Source organism: Saccopteryx leptura, chromosome 2 (genome assembly GCF_036850995.1).
Source record: "Saccopteryx leptura isolate mSacLep1 chromosome 2, mSacLep1_pri_phased_curated, whole genome shotgun sequence".
Classification (NCBI taxonomy): domain Eukaryota; kingdom Metazoa; phylum Chordata; class Mammalia; order Chiroptera; family Emballonuridae; genus Saccopteryx; species Saccopteryx leptura.
The window spans coordinates 97350687-97373988 of NC_089504.1; the positions used below are offsets into that span (position 1 = coordinate 97350687).

Genomic DNA, 23302 nt, shown 5'->3' on the forward strand with positions numbered 1-23302 from the left:
GCTCTACCAACTGCTCCACCGCCTGATCAGGCTTATTTAGTTTTTTCTGGAGTTTTGTTCTGTTCTTCCACTTGGGACATGCTTCTTTGTCTTTCTCATTTTGGCAGCCTCCTCGTGTTTGTTTCTATGTATTCAATAGAGCTGCTACATGTCCCACACATGTGGATGGCCCTATGTAGTAGGGGTGGGTAGGGTCCAGTGGCATAGCACCTAAGCTGGGCACTCCAGGTGTATCCCCCCACCCGTGGGTGTGCTGTATATACCCTCCTACTGTAGCTGAGCCTTGATTACTGTTGGCACATGAATGAGAGATTAACCTCCAGGCTGATCTGCTACAGGACAGGCTTTGGCCACTGCGGAGGATGAGCTGTGCCATGGCCCACCCAACGAGCAACACTTACTGCAGTGGGGCTCTGGTGCCCACCAAGTCTGCCCGTTGAGTGTGTTGCTTATGGAAATAGCTGCGCAGTGCTCTGGGGTAGTCTGAACTATCCACTGGGCTGACTTTGGGGCTTCCTAGGTGGTACAGGCCAAGGTCTGATACCACCTGTGTTCTGCCCAGGGCCACCCAGCATGAACTACAAAGAGATCAGCAGATGGTGATACTTGTGCTGTGTATGGAGATGCGCAGGGGAAGCCAAAGTGTAAACCAAGGGTGGCTGTTGCTAGTGCCCGGGCTGGGCCAATTAGTGAGAGGTACTGGGCATGCTGAGGCCGGATACTGCTTGTTTGAGAAATTTTAAGAAAATCTGAAGCCAGTGTTCACACCAAGATAGGCCACTGGTATGGAAAAGCCACTGGAAACAGCTTGGGTGGGTCTGTAAGTTGGGTGGGGCCCAGCCTCAGGGATTTCTCAGGGTGGGGCAAACTGTGTGAGCCAGGTTGACAGAGTCTCAGATATGGCACCCTCTGTGTGCAAAGGGTTTATCAAGGGAAAAATGACCTCTGTCATTTCTGTCTGGGAGAAAGCTGCCCCTCCAGCACTTACTCAGATGCCAGACAATTCAGTTCCTGTCCCTGCATTCCTGGTGCCTTTCAAGCTGATGCCCTAGTGCTGGAGCTCTGAGGGAATGAGTCTGAGTAAGTCCGTGTGTGTTCCCTTTAAGAAGAACTGCCTAGGACTCCAGCAGCCCTCTGTCTCACAATCCCCCCTGGTTTTTACAGCCAGAAGTTATGTAGACTTCTCTTCCTGGAACTGCAACCCTGGGCTGGGGGACCTGGTATAGGGCTGTGACACCTTGCTACTCAAGGAGGACTTCCATAGCTGAGATATTCTTCCTGACTTATCTGCCACATGTGTGTGGGACCAGCCTACTTAAAGTCCCCACCCCTCCCTTCAGTGTGAATGTGGCTCTTTACATCCTTAGTTGTAGGACTTCATTCAGCTAGATTTCAGGTGGTTCTGAATGATGGCAGTTCTGTAGTTTAGCTGTATTTCTGATGTGGTTGTGAGAGGATGTGAGTGCTGCCTTTACTAGGCCGCCATCTAAACTGAAAAATTATAGGCGTTATCTGGGCCCCCACGGGGCAGTGACTGTGGTCCAGAGGTGCTCAAAATCTGTGGGCGCAGCCTTCCCTTCCATAGCTGGAAGGATTAAGGCTAATTTTCAAAATATTATTTAAAAAAATGACAACGTAGAACTGCTAGGAGTTTTGTTTATATACCATTTACTATTACACAATTTGGTTTATGTTTGTGCTGGGCTTTAAGAAATGAGGAAGCCTGACCAGGCAGTGGCGCAGTATATAGAGTGTTGGACTGGGATGCAGCGGACCCAGGTTCAAGACCCCGAGGTCGCCAGCTTGAGTGCAGGCTCATCTGGTTTGAGCAAAGCTCACCAGATTGGACCCAGGGTTGCTGGTTAGAGCATGGGGTTACTTGGTCTGCTGAAGGCCCACGGTCAAGGCACATATGAGAAAGCAATCAATGAACAACTAAGGTGTCGCAACGAAAAACTGATGATTGATGCTTCTCATCCCTCTCTGTTCTTGTCTGTCTGTCCCTATCTATCCCTCTCTCTGTCTCTGTAAAAAAAAAAAAAAGGAAATGAGGAATTTACCAACATCCTCAGAATTTTCACAGGGACTTTTACCATCTAAGCAACTCCCCGAAACAAAACAAGCCTTTGTTGATGATAACAGCTGAGTGCACGAGGTGGTGAGTAGGAGCTCTCAGCTGTCCAGAGCTTTACAAGTCTACATGCATCAGTCTAATACAGAGGGCTAAGTCACATGACATTAAAGAGAATCAGAATGTTTGCCAAAGATTCTCACTTGCACATTCTGCATTCAATAACATGTTTTGAAGCATGTTATTGTATGCAGAATGTGCAGGCATGAGGTCTGTAATATTACCAGTTCTGTACCATTTAATGAGAAAATAGACTTACCATGAAGTCTTTCATCGTTCTTAGAAAAAAAGAAAAATCTAGTGGTCTCTTTCTCAGGTAATGATACTTCTCTGGGGAGAGAGAGAGGAAAAGAGAGATTGGTTGGTTAATTACTATATTTAAAAAAAATTGTTTAGCCTGACCTGTGGTGGTGCAGTGGATAAAGCGTCGACCTGGAAATGCTGAGGTCACTGGTTCAAAACCCTGGGCTTGCCTGGTCAAGGCACATATGGGAGTTGATGCTTCCAGCTTCTCCCCCCTCCTCTCTCTCTCCCTCTGTCTCTCTCTCCTCTCTAAAAATGAATAAATAAAATAAAATAAAAAAGAAAAATTGTTTAGCCTGACCAGGTGGTGGGGCAGTGGATAGAGCGTCGGACTAGGATGTGGAGGACCCAGGTTCAAGACCCGAGGTTGTCAGCTTGAGCGCGGGCTCATCTGCTTGGAGTTTTTGAACAAAAGCTCACCAGCTTGGACCCAAGGTCACTGGCTTCAGCAAAGAGTTACTCAGTCTGCTGAAAGCCCATGGTCAAGGCACCTATGAGAAAGCAATCAATGAACAACTAAGGTGTTGCAATGAAAAACTGATGATTGATGCTTCTCATCTCTCTCCGTTCCTGTCTGTCTGTCTCTATCTATCCCTCTCTCTCTGACTCTGTCTCTTTAAAAAAAAAAGAAGAAGAAATGTTTAGCCTGCCCAGGCAGTGGTGCAGTGGATAGAGCGTTGGCCTGGGAAGTAGAGGATCCAGCTTTAAAATCCTGAGGTCACCAGCTTGGAGTGCGGGCTCACCAGCCTGAGTATGGGGTTGCTGGTTTGAGTGTGAGACCATAGACATGACCCTATGGTTGCCAGCTTGAAGCCCAAGGTTGAGGGCTAGCACAAGGGGTCACTGGCTCGGCTAGAGCTCCCCGGTCAAGGCACATATGAGAAAGCAATCAATAAACAACTAAGGTACCACAATGAACTGATGCTTATCTCTTTCCTTTTCTGTCTGTCCCTTCTGTCCTCCCCCATCTCTTGCTAAAAGGAAAAAAAAAAGAGAAATGTTTACATTGAAAATATAAATGAACTATCCCTAAAACAGATTCGCTTTGAGTTTTGCTTATTTTGCTGAGTTAGTGATCCCATGCTCTTTCTATTCAACATTCTTCTATCTAAAGTGTTGGTAACAGCCTGACCAGGCGGTGGCGCAGTGGACAGAGTGTTGGACTAGGATGCAGAACGACCCAGGTTCGAGACCCCGAGGTCGCCAGCTTGAGCGTAGGCTCATCTGGCTTGAGCAAATGGCTCTAGCAGGGAGTTACTCGGTCTGCTGAAGGCCCATGGTCAAGGCACATATGAGAAAGCAATCAATGAGCAACTAAGGTGTTGCAATGAAAAACTGATGATTGATGCTTCTCATCTCTCTCCGTTCCTGTCTGTCTGTCCCTATCTCTCTCTCTCTCACTATCTCTCTCTCTTTCACTGATTCTCTCTCTGTCCCTATAAAAAAACAAAATTTAAAAAATAAATAAATAAATAAATAAAGTGTTGGTAACAAAGACATGTTTAAATACAATTTCTTTCCTCCCCTCCCAGGTTGCTGGCACTTGTACACTACCATTGCCACTCCATTAGCCATGAGGTGGCAGCCAGCCAGCCGCAGCATCCTCTTTGCAGAAAAGGGACTTCAGTGTCAGACTCCCTTCCTCATGCATGTCCAGCTCCCACCCAGTGCTATCCCGATCTGAAGAAAAGGAAATATGTTCCCCATTACAAAAAAGGCTACTGAACTCTCTAAATACTATAAAGTGACAGAAGAAAATTAAGTTGACTTGAAAATATAAGCTTAGACACTTCTAGAATATTTTAAAGCATGTCTAACTCAGCTATTACAAATTATGATGTATACCTGTATAGAAATAATTTTCTTACCCAGGGCTGGCCATTTTGTCATCTGTTTCTTCAGCAACGTCTTCCTCTTCTGAACTGCTGTCCTGGAAACGAGGGGCTCCCTGCCAGGCAGTCTTACAAGGTTTCACTGTCTCAACTTTATAGGTCTCTACATATCAATGACAATAAAAGATGACAGAATTGTAACTAATAACCAAGTATTTCTGAACATGCTCATTTGATTTGCCATGTTAGCATATCTCTACATTTATTTTCTTTAAAAAAAAAAAAGATTTATTGATTTTTAGAGAGAGGAGAGAAAGAACAGGGGGAAGGAGCAGGAAGCATCATCTCACAGCTATTTCTCATATGTGCCTTGATCAGGCACCCAGGGTTTCAGCGACCTCAGCATTCCAGGTCGACGATGTATCCACTGTGCCAGCACAGGTCAGACTGTATTTATTATCTCTTAATTATTAATTAAAAATAGGTACTATCTTTTCAAGATTTTCAAATACTAATTGAGAAAACCTATTATCAACTTTTTTTGGCATTGCTAGGGTAATCTGATAGGAATATGGGCATATTGTAAAAAGATATAAAATCTTTGGGTGATGGGTATGCAACAGAATTAAATGACAAGATAACCTGGACATGTTTTCTTTGAATATATGTACCTTGATTTATTGATATCACCCCATTAAAATTAATAAAAATTTATTTTAAAAAAAATTAAAAAAAAAATATAAAAAATAGCAGTTTGTAAATGGGCAATATAAATAAACAAACAAAATAAACAAACAAAAAAACCCCCACCCAATGGTAGAGCTTCAAGCTGGAATGTGGATGTCCCGGTCAGGGCACACAGGAGAGGCAACCATCTGCTTCTCCTTCCCTCTCCTCCTCCCTTCTCTCTCTTCCCCTCTAACAGCTACGGCTTGGTTAAAGCAAGTTGGTCCCGGGCACTGAGGATAGCTCCATGGCCTCGCCTCAGGCACTAAAATAGCTTGGTTGCTGAGCAATAGAGCAATGCCTCCCCCACCTCATGGGCAGAGCATCAGTCCCATAGGGGCTTGCTAGATGGATCCCAGTAGGGGCGCATGCAGGAATCTGTCTCTCTGCCTCCCCATCCTCACTTAAGAAAAAAAAAAGTAAGTGTGGCACTTGTGCTAGCATGAGAAGCCTTAAGAGAACACAATGTAGTGAAAGCAGGTTTCCCTCCTACTTACTCATAAGTGAAAAAAGGTACATATGTGTACATTTTCAATTTCCAAAATCTCTTTCTAGAACTGCTAAAAGAGCTACTGATATTAGAGGTGGACAGTCACCTCACTTGTTCCCAGATTTCCTAAGTACTTGAAGCACATCTCTTAGGTTCTGAGGTGTCTTAGTCTTTATTTCATGACCAATTTCGCCTGGTGATGGCACAGTGGATAGAGCGCCAACCTGGAATGCTAAGGTCTCTGGTTGGAAACCCTGGGCTTGCCTGGTCAAGGTACATATGACAAGCAACCAATGACAGCTATACTGAAGCAACTACTTCTTGTTCCCTGCCCCCTCCTCTCTGTAAAATCAATAAATCTTAGGAGGGGAATAAAAAGATCAATTTCTCACACTTAGCTCTCCATGTTAGAATTATAGTCAATATCCCTATCATGCTACCTCTGCTCCATACTTTAGAACTTAACTGTGGTACTACAATGGAGAACACAGGAAGGATAATGTGATAAGAGCACATACTATATTGTGTCTTATTAAGAACAATATTTGACCCTGGATGGATATAGCTCGATTAGTTAGAACGTCTCACCAAAGCACAGAGGTTGCTGGTTCGATCCCCAGTCAGGGCACATATAGGAACATACCAGTGTTCTTGTCTCTCTCTCCCATCCTCTCTCTTCCAAATCAATAATAATAATAAAAACAATAACATTTGAAAAAGTAGATTGTTGTACTTCTTGTTGGAGTACCACAGAGCTGGCATTTAACACTGAACAGCTAAACACATGGGTGCTATTTTAAATGCTGATCTTTAAAGTAGAAGCTATTGTAGTTAGGTGTGCATATACTCCCCTATATGGGTATATCCTACTTTTTAAAACAAAGTTCCAGAAAAGCTGCACTTCCACTGTAAACACTAGGTGAAGAGCAGCCCCTAAGGAACAGGTGTTTTGTTTTTTTTTGTATTTCTCTGAAGCCAGAAACGGGGAGAGACAGTCAGACAGACTCCCTCATGCGCCCGACCAGGATCCACCCGGCACGCCCACCAGGGGCGATGCTCTGCCCCTCCGGGGGGTCGCTCTGCTGAGACCAGAGCCACTCTAGCGCCTGGGGCAGAGGCCAAGGAGCCATCCCCTGCGCCCGGGCCTGCTCCAATGGAGCCTTGGCTGCGGGAGGGGAAGAGAGAGACAGAGAGGAAGGAGGGGGGGGTGGAGAAGCAAATGGGCGCCTCTCCTATGTGCCCTGGCCGAGAATCGAACCCAGGTCCCCCGCACGCCAGGCCGACGCTCTACGGCTGAGCCACCCGGCCAGGGCCGGAACAGGTGTTTTTAACTTCTGTACCATACTGGCTGTTAGAGGACCTTCCTAAGTGGAATGCAAAACTGTATACATTGGTATTAGTACTTTTCTTTAGGTTCTGCCAAATCTTCAAGGATAAAGTTTGAAACAACTGGCATACCGATAAAATAGCACATCTGCAAAAAGCCAAGGTTATTAATTTCTTTCACTTCCCTACCATATAGCACTGGCTTTCCATAAGCCATGGCTTCTCCAAATGCATTTCAGATATGAAGCTATTTAAATATATGATATACTATACTTCTTTATGACTATTTTTTGTCTACTCAACAGAAGGGATGCTGCACATTATTTTCTACCTTCCCTCACATGGCTACAAGTTTGCTCACTTAAAGCAGAAACAATGTTTTGCTGTTGAACACAACTCTAGGAACTGCATTCATGGTTGTGTAATATCGAACCTCATATTATGTATCTAGGTGAATAAAGAATTTTTTCTACAGCTTATGTTAAATCAGTATATTTAATGTAGACTCAGTCAATTAAGTTTAGATTGCCCAGAATAAAATAGTTTTAAAAAAAAGTACCTTGTTTTACATCTTTTGTGTCTGAATCAAAAAAGGAAAAGGTGAACCCGCTAGGCTGCTCAGCCCCGGTAAGCAGAGCTGCAGGGTCATGGATCTCCTTGGCTTCTTCTCCATCACAGTTCTCGTCTTTCTTTTCATTGGCATCTTTTGTAGTTTGAAATATTTCCTTTAAATCCATAGCGATGTTATAATACATTTCTTTAGACACCACAGGTAGCTTCTCAGCTTCCTCCCTTTTTTTCTTTCGCTTTGCTTTACTGCATTGACAGAGACATGTGCAGCACAATGAAAGTTTTTTGGACAATTTCCAGAAATCAAGAAAGGAAAATAACATGGATAACTCTTAATTCCATCCTTTCAAAAACCAGTAGGATCCACATATATAAAACTCTACTCACAATAGCAGAATCTTGACCAATAAGCTTTTGTTTTTTTGTTTTTTTGTATTTTTCTGAAGCTGGAAACGGGGAGAGACAGACAGACTCCCGCATGCACCCGACCGGGATCCACCCGGCACGCCCACCAGGGGGCGATGCTCTGCCCCTCCGGGGCATTGCTCTGCCGCAACCAGAGCCACTCTAGCGCCTGGGGCAGAGGCCAAGGAGCCATCCCCAGCGCCCGGGCCATCTTTGCTCCAATGGAGCCTTGGCTGCGGGAGGGGAAGAGAGAGACAGAGGAAGGGGGGGGTGGAGAAGCAAATGGGCGCTTCTCCTATGTGCCCTGGCCGGAAATCGAACCCGGGTCCCCCGCACGCCAGGGCGACGCTCTACCGCTGAGCCAACCGGCCAGGGCCCCAATAAGCTTTTAGCTCCAGGTAGCAAATACCCTATCTCTTTTCCTCTTAAACTACAATTCAGAAACTACACCTAAGATAGTAGCGGTAAGAAAATGCACAACCACAATACACCTGTTTCCTCATCTGCTAAACATACATGTTAAAGACCTTTCTCGGTTCTAAAATTATTAATTTTACAAAACTAGCATAAAAAGATTTAATTATAATTCTGTTTAGGAATGAATGTTAAATATGCTAAGTCCAGTTTGTTTTGGAATGAAAATTTTATATTACCATAAATCTGCTCTATATTTAGGAATGTGCTTTTCTTTTTGATCTTAGATAAAAAGTTATACAGCAGTTTCCAATATCAAGTTTTTAGCCAATAAAAGATTAAAATCCTTTCATATTAGAGTTGAATCCATGTAAGAGTAGTTATCAGGCCAAAATTCTAACTGTATTACCTTAAATAGTAAGTGAACAAGATGTCGTAAATCAGTGGTCCCCAACCTTTTTTGGGCCACGGACTGGTTTAATGTCGGAAAAGATTTTCACGGACCAGCCTTTAGGGTGGGACGGATAAATGTATCACGTGCCCAGACAAGCGTCAAGAATGAGTCTTAGACGGATGTAACAGAGGGAATCTGGTCATTTAAAAAAAATAAAACATCGTTCAAGACTTAAATATAAATAAAACAGAAATAATATAAGTTATTTATTCTTTCTCTGCGGACCGATACCAAATGGCCCAAGGACCGCTACCGGTCCGTGGCCCGGGGGTTGGGGACCACGGTCCTAAATGATCATCTTATTGGTGGAGACTATCTCACAGTGAAAAAATTTTAAATTTACAACTTAGCCACAATGTAAGACAGCTATGCCTTCTCTGAAAGCAAATTCTATTTAAAAAAAAAATGGTGTCCTTTGTTTGGACAGGTCCAAGTGATTATCATTGAGCCATGATGTAGTGGTTTTAAAGTCATCCAAAGATCCTGATGCTTTTCTCTAATAGGTGTGATGAATTCTTCTGCTCCTTGAGTGTGGGCTAAACTTGACCTCTTTAACTAATAGAACAAGGCAATGTGATGGTGTGTGACTGACACCAGGGCCATAGAATGCTCTTTGGTTTCCTCCCTGCTCTATTTTCTAGCTTACCGGTTTCAGGGGAAGTATCTGCTATGTTTTGAGGGCACTTTAATAGCCAAGTGGACAGGCTTACAAGGCAAGGAACTGATGCTTCCTGCCGACGGCCATCTTGTGAGCAGATCTCAAGCCCTTATAGACTGCAGCCCTAGTTGACATCTTTGCTGCAATCTCTGGAGAGTCTCTGAGCCAGAACTACCTAGTGAAGCACTCCCAAATTCCTGACATAAAGAAACTGGAATTCAAATAACTATTTGAGGTTTCAAGCTGTTAAGTTTTAGGGCAATTTTTTATATATCAATACATAATTGATCCAGATTTTGGGATCTAGAAGTGGGGTACTGCTGTAACACAAACCTAAAATATAGGTGTGGTTTCAGAGTGTAAGCAATGGGCAGAAATTGGTAGGTTAGTGTGGGTGTCAGCAAAAGCCTGAAGAGCCTTAAAGAAACTGTTAGTAGAAACTACATGGCCATTGAGGAGGCTGCAGTAAGGGCTTGCAGAAAAGTGAGGTGAATGCTCTTGGAAACTGGATGCAAGGATCCTTGCTATGTAGTGACAGAAAGTTTAGCAACACTGTCACCATTACTAATGGGGAAAGTAGGAAATGTACCTAACGAATAGATGATTTGATGACTGTGAATCTTCAGAAGACACATGACATGAGATTTAGTAACTGGCTTCTAGGCAAAGATCCAATCTAAGACTCTCAGAAAAATATGGTCTAAGACAGGTGTTGGCAAATAGGCCAAATTCAGGCTGATGCCTATATATGTAGGCACCACAAGTTAAGAACTAAAAAAAATTTTTTTATTTATTGATTTTAGTGAGAGGAAGGGAGAGAAAGACAGGAACATTGATCTGTTTCTGTGTGTGCCCTGACCAAGGATTGAATTGGCAACCTCTGTACTTCCAGACGACACTAACCAACTGAATTATCCGGCCAGGGCAAGTATATTTTTATAATTTAAAATGTTTGGGAAAAAGTAAAAGATGATTTTGTGACATTCACAAGTTATATATAACACACACGTCAGTGTCCTACTCAGTTTTATTGGAATGCATTTGACACAGAGGCAGAGTGGGATCACTGCAGCAGACCATCTAGCCTGCAAATCCCAATACATTTACTATCTGACCCTTACCGGAAAAGTCTGTATGCTCCAGTCTGCATATAAAACGAAATCCTTTGCTAAGACATGACACACAGCATGAGTCTATGAAGGTCTGACTGAGGCTGCGTGGTCTGCTTCCAAGATGGCTCGTTCACATGGTTGTTCGCCAGGTCATTATACTGATTGCCTCCTATTAGCTTAAGTGCACTTCCCCTAAAGAAAGTGGCCCAAAGGAGAGAGAGGAGAAAGCCATAGTGTATTTTATGGCATAGTTTTAGAAATCACACAGTGACACACATCAGCCTTAACTATCTTTAACAAAGTCACTGATAATTTCATGGAGAGTTTAAGTGCCATCTCTTAAAGGGAGTATTGTGGAATTTGTAGACATGTGTATTTAAAACTACCACAATCTACCCTCTGACCACAGATATTTTTTATTTGTTATTATTGTTTTGTTTTGGAGAAGCAGGGAGAGAGAGAGACAGGAACATCAAGCTGTTCCTGTATGTGCCCTGACTGGGGAATCAAACTGACAACCTTTGTGCTCTGGAACGATGTTCCCACCAACCGAGCTATCCAGCCAGGCCTTAATTTTTAATGATTTTTAGAGAGACAGAGAGGAAGGGAGAGAGATGAGAAGGGGAAGAGAAAGAGTTGTGCATTTTTCGTTGCTTCACATGTGTTCTCTGACCAGGGATCAGACCTGCAACCTTGTTATTTTGGGATGATGCTCTTAACCAACTGAGCTAACCGGCCAGAGCCCACAAATTGTTTCTATTCAGAATATTTTCACTCTCTCTCCAGACTCCCCTGAAGTCCCAGCTCTTTACAGTGTGAGTTCAAAGTTCAGGATGTCATCCTCCAAATCAGATCTAGGTACAGAGGAGGCTTCTGTTTTCTGGTGTTTTTTTTGCCAGACAGGGAGTCAGACAGAGAGACGATAGAGACAGACAGACAGGAAGGGAGAGAGATGAGAAGCATCAATTCTTCGTAGAGGCACCTCAGTTGTTGTTCATTGATTGCCTTCTCATATGTGCCTTGATCGGGGGCTACAGCAGAGTGAGTGACCCTTGCTCAAGCCTGTGACCTTGGGCTTCAAGCTAGAGACCTTTGGGCTCAAGCCAACAACCATGGGATCATGTCTAAGATCCTATGCTCAAGCCAGTGAGCCTGCGCTCAAGTTGGTGACCTCACAGTTTCGAACCAGGGTCCTCCGCTTCCCAGTCTGACAGTCTATCCACTGCGCCACTGCTTCATCAGGCTCTGTTGTGGAGTACAGCACCTTGAGTGCAGCCTTTTTGATAGAGGACATGTGGTGGTGGGACAAGCATAAACTAACCAGGGTAAGCACTACTTCTCAACCAGAGAAAAAAGGAGGCACAGAGGACTCACTGGTCCATAAGTGCTCTGAAATCTAGACAGCCAGATGTTGCAAGATCTTTTTTTTTAAAAAATGTTCTCTGTTGCCTTTTTCTTTTGTCTTTATTTTTTCTATTTTTTTAAATCTTTTATTTTTATTGAATCCAGAGAGAAGGAGAGGGGTAAGGGGGAGACAGAAGCACCAATCTGTTTCTGTATGTGCCCCGGCCAAGGACTGAACCAGCCACCTCTGCATTGCAGGACAATGCTCCAGCCAAGCGAGCCATCCAGCCAGGGTGCAAGATCTTTTATTAGAATTAAGGGCTTAAGCCCTTGCCAGGTAGCTCAGTTGGTTAGTGTCATCCCAATGCAGGTTTGATCTCCAGTCAGGGCACATACAAGAATCAACCAATGAATGCATAAGTAACAATGAAATCAATGTTTCTCTTTCTCCTTCTCTCTCTCCTTCCTTTCGTCTCTCCTTCTCTAAAATCAATTTTTTTAAAAAAGAAAGAAAACTAAGGATCTGAGAATAATTTTCCATAGTTTTTCACTCTGATTTTTGGGTTGTCCTTCTTTTTCCAGGAACAGCAGCATATGTTTGCAGCTGAGTGCCTTAGCCTGCTTTGTGCTTGTAGAAATAGGGGAGTCAGAAAGCCTCTTCATTGTGAGATGGCTTTCTACTTACCATTCCAAGCTACGGGTGTTTCTGTTAATATAATTTTCTTAAAATATTTGTGAGTCTCCTGTGAATAATCATGAAGTTCATTCCATTAGGCAAAAGCCACACCAGAAATCATTTGGAGGTCAGCCATTTTTTACTGTGGACTTCTGTTGAGACTGCTGAGAGACACCATCTTTAAACTCCTTACAAGCCTTACTATGTGAACAATTAAAGTTTCTGAGCATCAGACAACATTCTCACTGCAACCTCTTGAAAAGCTCTGGTCAGAACTACCTAAAAAAGTTGCTCCCAAATTCTAGATTCAGAGAGACTTTGAGATAATATATGTTGGTGGTTTTAAGGTGCTAATTTTTGGACAATTTGTCATGCAGCAATAGATAATAAATACACCTTAGATGTAAATAAAAACTAATATATTATATAAAACATCCTTCATTTATGTACTAATGTGGAATATTTTAAATTACATACAAAAATTATCAACGTGGATTACCTTAAATAACATAAAAAAATATATTGCAGGAATATTTATGTTAGTTTTATTTTGGTCTGATATGTGATACTTTAAAAAAAAAACTTTAATTTTAGATTTACAAAAATGTTGCAAATAAAGTACAGCATTCCCAAATAATCTTCACCTAGTTTCCTCTCATGGTAGCACCTTGTATAACTATGATACAATTATCAAAACTAAGTAACTAACATCGTTACATTACTACTGACTAAATTCAAACTTTCAACAGTTTCCCTACAAATGTCCCAGGACCTGATTCAGGATCTACATGCCTTTAGTTACTGTAACAGTAGAAAAATTAAGAATTTTAAAAAAAAAAAAAGATTTTTAAGATTTATTCACTTGAGAGAGAGAGAGAGAGAGAGAGAGAGAGAGAGAGAGAGAGAGAGAGAGAGAGAGAGAAGGGGTGAGGAGCAGGAAGCATCAACTCCCATACGTGCCTTGAGAGGCAAGCCCTGGGTTTTGAAACAAAAACCTCAGTATTCCAGGTTGATGCTATATCCATTGCAGCACCACAGTTCAGGCAAAAGTGAAAGAAGCTAGGTAAAGTTACTGTTTGCTTCATAGATCTGATAGAGTTTTCTAACTGACAGCACATCTATAGGAAATAAGACGCTTCTACCACACTAGAGTAGTGGATTGAATGGCTACCTCCCAAAAGATAAGTGCATGCCCTGTGAATATTACCTTATTTGGAAAAAGGGTGTTTGTAGAGTCAGTGAAGGACCTTGTAACAAAGAGATTACCCAGGGTTATCCAGGCAGGCCCTAAATGCAACTACAGCATCAACAGACACAGTGATGACATACATGTAGAAAAGAGGAGGAAGCCATGTGAAGATGGGAGGGAAAGCTTGAAGTAATGTAGCCACATACCAAGGAATACCATGGATTGCTGGGCAGTCACCTGAAGCTAAGACAGAGACGTGAAACAGATTTTTACCTTGAATTTTGCAAAGGAACATAGCCCTTTCGACTGATTTGATTTCAGACTCCTAGCACAATTTTTGTGGTTTTAAGCTACCAAGTTTATGATCATCTGTTACAGCAACCATAAGAAACTAAAATATAGAGGAGGAAGCATACCAGAGTAGGAATACATACATTATCATTCACACATATCAGATTCCTTTGTCAAAGGTAGGCTCTCTCCACCACATCCATAAGTCTACTCTAACCCCCTGGTCTTAAACTAAATGCAGTGGAGATCAATGGATGGAATACTGGTTACTATCTACTTTTCTCATTGTCTAAATTGAGATTAATTCGTATAATCATGCTGCTACTAAAAGAAGGAGCTTGATTTACCTTTCTTTTGGTGTATCATCATTCTTTTTTTCATAAGTTGCATGATCATGCCTTGTTGGATCATAGTGTATGATGTCCCTAATTAAAAAAAAGAAATGAGACATTGCAAGAGAAAAATCAGAACACTAATGCAAAAAGTTAATAGGAAATTATAGTTCAACACCAGAGCCATTCCAATTTTTGAGCAAGACAAAGCTACTCAATATCAAAGAAAATCTCATTTGAAATATTTGAAATTATCCAGTTTTGAGTTTCCTTGGATCTTTATGTTAATATTGAGTTATTTTAAACATACCAAAATATACACAGATAAAATGATATACTATTGGGATTGCATGAAATATTTCAGTAGGTAAAGTGGGGGGAAGTGAGTGAAAATGCAGAAAAGAAAACTGGTTACATGCTGGTGACTGTAGAATCTGGTGTACAGTGGTTGCATTCATTACACTAGTTTATACTACATGTTTAATTTTTTAATATATTACATGTTTAATATTTTACATGTTAAAATTTTCCATAATAAAGTTATACATATAACATTTAAACCACTGTCCTATTGTTTCCCTACTGGAAGCAATGTTGCTATGTTATCTAAGAATATAAACACAGAAATACTGGCCCTGGACGGTTGGCTCAGTGGTAGGGCGACAGTCTGGCATGTGGATGCCCCAGGTCCGAGTCCCAGTTAGGACACACAGGAGAAATGAACATCTGCTTCTCTATACCTCCCCCTTCCTCTTCTCTCTCTTTCTCTTTCTTTCTCACGGCCATGGCTTGATTGGTTAGAGCGCATTGGCTCCAAGTCCTGAGGACAGCTCTATGGATCCTCTGCCTCTGGTGCTAAAAATAGCCCAGTTGCAAGCATGGCCCAAGATGGCCCGAACATTGGCCCCAGATTAGAGTTGTTGGGTGAATCCCAGCTGGGCACATGGGAAGTCTGTCTATCTTCCTCCCTCTTACTTGGAAGGAAAAAGAAAAAAAAAAAAATACTTTTAAGATTAGTTTGTTGAAATCGAATCACTGGGTTAAAGGTAGGTATATTTTGTTTGTTTGTTTGTATTTTTCTGAAGTTGGAAATGGGGAGGCAGACAGACTCCCATATGCGCCCCACTGGGATCCACCCGGCATGCCCACCAGGGGGCGATGCTCTGCCTATCTGGGATGCTGCTCTGTTGCATCCAGAGCCATTCTAGTGCCCGAGGCAGAGGCCACAGAGCCATCCTCAGCGCCTGGGCCAACTTTGCTCCAATGGAGCCTAGGCTGTGGGAGGGGAAGAGAGAGACAGAGAGGAAGGAGAGGGGGAGGGGTGGAGAAGCAGATGGGCGCTTCTCCTGTGTGCCCTGGTCGGGAATCAAACCCGGGACTCCTGCATGCCAGGCCGACACTCTACCACTGAGCCAACCGGCCAGGGCCAAAGGTAGGTATATTTTAAGGTTCTGATACATACTGCTGCTACCAGCCTTGGCAAGTTTAAAATGAGTTCAAGTAGGCATTTATGCCAAAGGAAGATAAGGTGGAATGGGATAGGACGTAAATCATACTTAAATTTCTTAGCAGCTACTGGTCCTTTGCTTGTAGAATTGCTTGAGTTGCTGTGCAAAATACTCTGTACTATATTCAGGGCTTTCAACTTTTCTGCAGCCAGCTCTTCTTTCTCAGTAGTTTTCTTTTCATTTACCTCTTAGAAAGAAAAAGATAATTAGTATTCCCTTGGCAAATAAAACTTGAGAAATCTCAATTTTCTAATATTTATCAATCACCTAAACACATTAAGACAGAAAAAGTTAAACCTCATTTTGCTAATCTCCCTATCCCCAAGATCCTCAATGTCACAGTACCCAAAGGTTGCAAGACCAGCAAACAAAAAGTCTCATTTTTATTTGTAATTATAAAAATCAAATCTGGATTTAATGGTTATTGTTGTCAAGTGTAACAGTTTTTAAGGTAAAGACAGACAAATATGTAGAGAAAGATATCAACTACAAAACTGAACTTATTCCAGATTGAGTTTATTAACATTCTAAAAATATAATATAAATTACATATAAATATCCATGTAAAAGATGATAATTTTACTGACTCTTTTTTTTTTTCTTTTTTTTTTTTTTTCATTTTTCTGAAGCTGGAAACAGGGAGAGACAGTCAGACAGACTCCCGCATGCGCCCGACTGGGATCCACCCGGCACGCCCACCAGGGGCGACGCTCTGCCCACCAGGGGGCGATGCTCTGCCCCTCCGGGGCGTCGCCATATTGCGACCAGAGCCACTCTAGCGCCTGAGGCAGAGGCCACAAAGCCATCCCCAGCGCCCGGGCCATCTTTGCTCCAATGGAGCCTCGGCTGCGGGAGGGGAAGAGAGAGACAGAGAGGAAGGCGCGGCGGAGGGGTGGAGAAGCAAATGGGCGCTTCTCCTATGTGCCCTGGCCGGGAATCGAACCCGGGTCCTCCGCACGCTAGGCCGACGCTCTACCGCTGAGCCAACCGGCCAGGGCAATAATTTTACTGACTCTTAATGTATACTAGTAGACAGCTGCTTCAGCCTTTAATGCAGCAATAAATATTGGGGGAAGAGAGCTACAGGCCTCTATGCACAGGGCATCATGGAAGTCCGTAAGCTGTTCTCCTCAACTACTAGAAAAAGACAAATAGCAGGGATGAAAGTTAAACAGCTAGTTTGGAATACAGATAGAAATACAAAAGAAGTCGCCCTGGCCGGTTGGCTCAGTGGTAGAGCATCGACCTGGCGTGTAGGAGTCCCAGGTTCGATTCCCGGCCAGGGCACACGGGAGAAGCGCCCATCTGCTTCTCCATCCCTCCCCCTCCTTTCTCTCTCTCTCTCTCTAACCCCTCCCGCAGCCGAGGCTCCACTGGAGCAAAGATGGCCCGGGCGCTGAGGATGGCTCTGTGGCCTCTGCCTCAGGTGCTAGAATGGCTCTGGATGCAACAGAGCGACACCCCAGAGGGGCAGAGCATTGCCCCCTGGTGGGCGTGCCGGGTGGATCCCGGTCGGGCGCATGCAGGAGTCTGTCTGACTGCCTCCCCGTTTCCAGCTTCGGAAAAATGCAAAAAAAAAAAAAAAAAAAAAAAGAAAGAAATACAAAAGAAGTCTAAGCCTTGAAGACCTCTTTCAAACTTTCACAGGATATAAACCAAGAAACAGAAATTTTAACAAAATACAGATCTGAAAAAGTTCTCTTCAGAGATGCCCCCAAGTTTCTAAGGGTTCAAAGGAGGTAGAGATCAGTGTTTTTCAACTGACATAATGATTATAGACTCTCTAATCTTCATACGACATGAGGGAGGTTAACTCTATTGCAGACTGGCACAAAATTTCTGGCAGGCCAGCACTGGTCCACAGACCGGCGGTTGAAAAAACACTGGTATAGATTAGGTTCAAATGAATCAAAAAATGCTTTATAAACAAGATGGATTGTAAGGAGGAAAGATAAAATGATGAGAGGAGAGCACAGCAGGCGTAGAAAAACAAAATGAACATATATATTTTGAAAAATACAAGAGTTTTACATTGCATTAGATTGAACCACATGAAACTAGTAACATTCAACAACCTTTGCCTTTGAAAACGGCAATTTCAATTTCAACCTAATGAGCACTAGGAAGTAGAATGCAAAGGGCTCAAGGTGTTTGTTCACTGGCTGTGCTGCTTTCTTGCAAGACAGTCCTTGCAATTCACAAAAAACTGAGCATCAAAGTAGGGAAGAAAAAACCCCAAAAGATAGACGTTCTACGTCTGAGTGCCTTAAGAATGGAAGTGCCATCAACAGAAACAGCTAGGTCTGGAGGAGTTGAGAGAGAAAGAAATTAAAGTTGAGACTTGACTTTTAACACAGGCCAGGAGTACCTGTGAGAAATATCTATCAGGCACTGAGAAAAGAATGGATGGGATTCAGCACAACAGTCAAAGATGGCCCAAATTCGGGTATTTCTCATGTATGAGAGAAGGCTAAAGCAACAGGACTTACAGAACGTTAGGTAGAGTTTATATCTGGAGGCAAAAGGAACATTAGGAACCAAGAAAATAGGATGAAAACCAGGAAGTTATGGTATAATGAAAGCAAAGGGAAGAGAACATTTCAAGAAAGGATGGTCAACGTGACAAAAGCTACAGGCAGGAGAGGAGGGTGACGCTGGAGTAAACGCCACTACATTTGGTGAACTGGTTATTCAGTCTTGAGGGAACACATACTAAAAGAGCTGTAAAAACAGACCAAAATGGCAGAAGTTAAGAAAGTAACCTCTATATGAAGCTTCTAAATGTAGGCTTTTCCCAGGGACTAGCCTGCCCATTCCTGTTTTCAACATGGGATTCTGAGTGAAAGCTCTGAAACTTAAGTTGGTGTGGACCTGGAGAATTTACTCTTTGAACACTGGTTTCTAGAAATGCACAATACACATAATAATCATCTCAAAGAAGTAACTAAATCAGAGATTGTATATTTAACAGTCAACTGGTTCTAAATTAGTTGTAGGGTTTTGTTGTTTTTTTAAGTTTAGAACTTAAAAGAAGGGAGTGATACTTGAAAACTGTCAGGAAAGAAAAAATGGCTTGTTGGACCAATAAGGCCTTCCAGTGCATAAAGGAAAGGAGCTAGAAGAAAGGGGAAGGATGAAGATATATGTGAGAAAGGGGCTAACAGGATGTATGAATGGGGGGATTGAGAGGCACATTAGATGAACTCAGGATAGAGAGAAAAAGAAAAGGTATAAGGAAAGAAGTCCTGAGATCACAGAGGGAAGCAAGGGGTGCACTTGAAAAGTAGAAAGTCTTGTACAGAAAGTTTAGAACCACTGCTATGAAAACTGCTAGGCCCTGGCCGGGTAGCTCAGTAGGTTAGAGCATCATCCCAATTCACCAAGGTTGTAGATTCAATCACTGGTCGGGGCACATACCAGAATCAATCAATGAATGCATAAATAAGTGGAACAACAAATTGATGTTTCCTTCTTTGTTTCTTCCTTCCTCTCTCTCTCTCTAAAATCAATAAAGAATAACTTAAAAAAATCCTGAATTCTTAAAAAACACTAAAGGAAGTAAAAATGTATAGAACTTGGATGCTTCTGATAACACCATTAGTGTTAGATATACCCAAATAAGGATGAAGTCAAGTAGAATGGCATTCAACAGTACATTAGTTTTTAAATATCTGACCCAGCAATCACACAGGAGGAGGGATGAATACTCTCTTTCACAAAGCCAAGTGTGACTTCACTGTCTTCCATGGCCTCACCTGGACCTCCCAAGCTACTGTCAAATAGGGACCTGTCTCTTTCTCTTTCCCCTCCCTCCCTCCCTCCCTCCCTCCCTCCCTCCCTCCCTCCCTCCCTCCCTTTCCTTCCTTCCTTCCTTCCTTCCTTCCTTCCTTCCTTCCTTCCTTCCTTCCTTCCTTCCTTCCTTCCTTCCTTCCTTCCTTCCTTCCTTCCTTCCTTCCTTCCTTCCTTCCTTCCTTCCTTCCTTCCTTCCTTCCTTCCTTCCTTCCTTCCTTCCTTCCTTCCTTCCTTCCTTCCTTCCTTCCTTCCTTCCTTCCTTCCTTCCTTTCTTCCTTCCATCCTCCCTCCCTCCCTCCCTCCCTCCCTCCCTCCCTTCCTTCCTCCCTCCCTTCCTCTGTCTCCCTTCCTCTCTGTCTCCCTTCCTCTCTCTCTCCCTTCCTCCCTCCCTCCCTTCCTTCCTCCTTCCTTCCTTCTCTTTCTCTCTCTCCCTCTCTTCCTCCCTTTCTCTCTTCCTCCCTCCCTCCCTCCCTCCCTCCCTCCCTCCCTCCCTTCCTTCCTTCCTTCATTTTTTACAGAGACAGAGAGTGAGTCAGAGAAAGAGATACACAGGGACAGCCAGCCAGCAATGGAGAGAGATGAGAAGCATCAATCATCAGTTTTTCATTGCACGTTGCAACACCTTAGTTGTTCATTGATTGCTTTCTCATATGTGCCTTGACCGTGGGCCTTCAGCAGACCGAGTAACCCCTTGCTGGACCAGCGACCTTGGGTTCAAGCTGGTGGGCTTTTGCTCAAACCAGATGAACCCGCACTCAAGCTGGCGACCTCGGGGTCTTGAACCCGGGTCCTCTGCACCCCAGTCCGACACTCTATCCACTGCATCACCGCCTGGTCAGGCGGGACCTGTCTTTTTCTTCAATACTAAAGATGAGACAGAGGAAGATGGTGACTCTGGTGGATGTGAGCTATTCCTGTATTTTCTGGAGACCTCAAGTAATTTAAAGTGTCTAAATAAATTAATATGTACAAATAAACTCAAGGAGTACTAAGTATGCTAAGCACTGGACTATAAGCTTCACAATTCAATGTCTTGGGGTGCACATTTTCGCCATGTGTTAAGCAAAAGAGCTAGACTAGATGACTTCTTAGTCATCAGGACTGCTAGGACAATGAGGCATTTACTTTCTTTTTTTAAATTTTATTTTAATTTAATTTTTTAAAATTTATTTATTCATTTTAGAGAAGGGAGACAGAGAGCAGGGGGGGAGGAGCAGGAAGCATCAACTCCCATATGTGCCTTGACCAGGTAAGCCTAGGGATTTGAACCGGCAACCTCAGCGTTCCAGGTCGACACTTTATCCACTGTGCCACCACAGGTCAGGCAGAGGCATTTACCTTCTTGTTCCTCTTCACTGTCACTTTCTAGAAATCGAGAGTCCATGCGAAATCTTTCATCAGTGCCAAAGTGCGACTGCAAATCCATAAGCTACAAAGACAAAACACACACAAAATTGAAAGCCATAGTCCCAAGAAATCACTTCTACAGAAGACCTGCCAACTGCCCCCTCCCTCAAATTCCAATTAATGTTTACATGACCTCACCTACCCAGGAACCAGTCAGAATGGGTCATGGAAGATTCACTCCCAAAATAAACAGTTAAACATTGGAGTGCTTTTACCTACATTTCAGAACTATGTCAAAAAATAAGAACATGTTGTAAGTTTTAGCATTTTCCGTCTTTACTAACCTTTTTTCCAGCTCTACCCTCAAACTGAGGTTTAATTCTGAATCTTTTACTGTCATCTCCAGAATCAGATTCTTCATCATCACTGCTGTCAAATAGCTTCCCAGATGTTCTACCTAAGAACTCCTGTTACAGAAAGGAAAACAGAAATGTTTATTAAAAACTGAGGCAATCAGTGTTTTCTTCATTATGTAATCTTCCCCCTCACATTTAAGAACCAACAACTCAGATGCATCTCCCAGGAAAGTGTTAGAATGGAAACTCCTGATTTAGTGATATCTACTTGGCCGTTCAGGCCACTAGCACAGAGGCTCCCGATGCAGCCCAAATGGGGAAAGGGAAAAGGACAGTTGTTATAGATGTGAAACAATTTCTACAGGGTTTCACTAATATTGATGTCACTGTGCAGATGTGAAGCGAAGTTCATGTGGGAGCAAATCTCCAACAGTCCTGTCATACTTGTGGTGGTGCAATGGACAGAGTGTCGACCTGGCACCCTTAGGTCAGTGGTCTGAAACCCCGGCCTTGCCCAGTCAAGGCACATACAAGAAGCAACTGTGCACTGGTGCTTCCTATTCTTCCCTCCCGCATTTCTCTTTTCTCTCTCTAAAATTAGTAAGATCTTAATAAAAAAAGTTTCCAAGGTCCCTATATTCTGTGTGTGGTGGACTAGGGGAGCCCCCATTATCATTGTGTGGCTCCTGGAGGTTTTTTTTTTTTTTTTTTGAGAGAGAAAGAGAGGAAGGAAGGGAGAGTGTGAAAAGCATCAACTCTTAGTTGCTTTCACTTTAGTTGTGCATTGATTGCTTCCTGTACATGCCCTGACAAGGGCCTAGAGAGTGTCCCTGTGTTTAAGTCAGCAAACTTTGGGATCAAGCTGGCAAGTTTTTGGGATCGTGTGGATGAACTATCACTTGAACCAGTGACCCTGTGCTGACAAACCTGCATTCAGAGGCTGCGACCTCAGGGATTCGAACCAGTGACCTCAGCATTCTGGGTCAACACTTTATCCCCTGCACCACCACTGGTCAGGCCTCCCGGAAGATTTTATGTTGAGTCTGGCAGTTGTGTGCAGGTGTTGGTATGCAAATGGCAGAAATGGATGTGAAGAAATAGCGGAGTGCCCACAAAGACACCCTGAACTTCTTACTTTTACTGGTTTCTCTACCAGATGGCTTTGTTCCCAAGTGGATGTCTCCTCTGTCTCACTTTCACTGTCAGATCCAAAGATGATGTGCGTTGGCTTGTTCTCTGGATGCCCATCCTAGAGCATTCATCAAAGGCATTACATCTTAATCTCCTCATTTCTACTTCCTGCTAAATCTACTTCCCATCTCCCATCTTTTTTTTTTTTTTTTTTTAAATCTGGTGAATGCCTTCATTCACTTACTTTCCCAAGACAGAGTTATGACTTCTCTTTCCATATCCACTTGACCACCAAGTCCCATCAGATAGACCTTCTTCCCACTGTTCCTGCCTTGGTTCTGGCTCATGACCTCCCAAAAGCTGTCCCTGGTTCTAGACCTGCCCCATTCGATGTTTTGTTCATCACAACCTGAACAATCTTTCCCAAACAAAGCTTGGCAAACTTTTCTGTAGAGGGACAGAAAGTAACTATTTTAGGCTTTCCAGTCTTGGTCCTGTATTGTTTTTTAAAAAAAATTCTTTAAAAATGTAAAAACCATTCTTAGCTTGGAGGATGTACCAACAGACTGTGGGCAGCCTAACCTGCGAGCCGTAGTTTGCCAATCCAGTTCCAATACAGACACAACTAATCTTCACTCCTTTGTTTCAAGCTCATCAGTCTTTTCACAGCATTAAGAATAAAGTCCATGTTATCTTTGAATATATGTATCCTGATTTATTGATGTCACCCCATTAAAAAAATAAAATTATATTTAAAAAAAAAAAAAAAAAAGAATCAAGTCCAAGGCCCTAGCTGGTTGGCTTAGTGGTAGAGCATCAGCCTGGCGTGCAGAAGTTCAGGGTTCAATTCCCGGCCAGGGCACACAGGAGAAGCGCCCATCTGCTTCTCCACCCCTCCCCCTCTCCTTCCTCTCT

The 23302-nt window shown here is 43.0% G+C and overlaps 1 protein-coding gene across 2 annotated transcripts in view; it reads right to left on the reverse strand.

Moving 5' to 3' along the window:
* Positions 1-23302, reverse strand: part of NOL8 (nucleolar protein 8) — a 44013-nt gene that overhangs the window by 5998 nt on the left and 14713 nt on the right. For both annotated transcript variants that reach the window (XM_066368365.1, XM_066368364.1), the window contains exons 8-15: positions 22392-22505; positions 21245-21367; positions 20892-20982; positions 15810-15948; positions 14269-14346; positions 7368-7624; positions 4303-4429; positions 2391-2461 (exon numbers count right to left, since the gene is read on the reverse strand). In XM_066368365.1, coding sequence (XP_066224462.1) covers positions 2391-2461; positions 4303-4429; positions 7368-7624; positions 14269-14346; positions 15810-15948; positions 20892-20982; positions 21245-21367; positions 22392-22505 — 1000 coding nt within the window. The remainder of the gene's footprint in view (positions 1-2390; positions 2462-4302; positions 4430-7367; positions 7625-14268; positions 14347-15809; positions 15949-20891; positions 20983-21244; positions 21368-22391; positions 22506-23302) is intronic.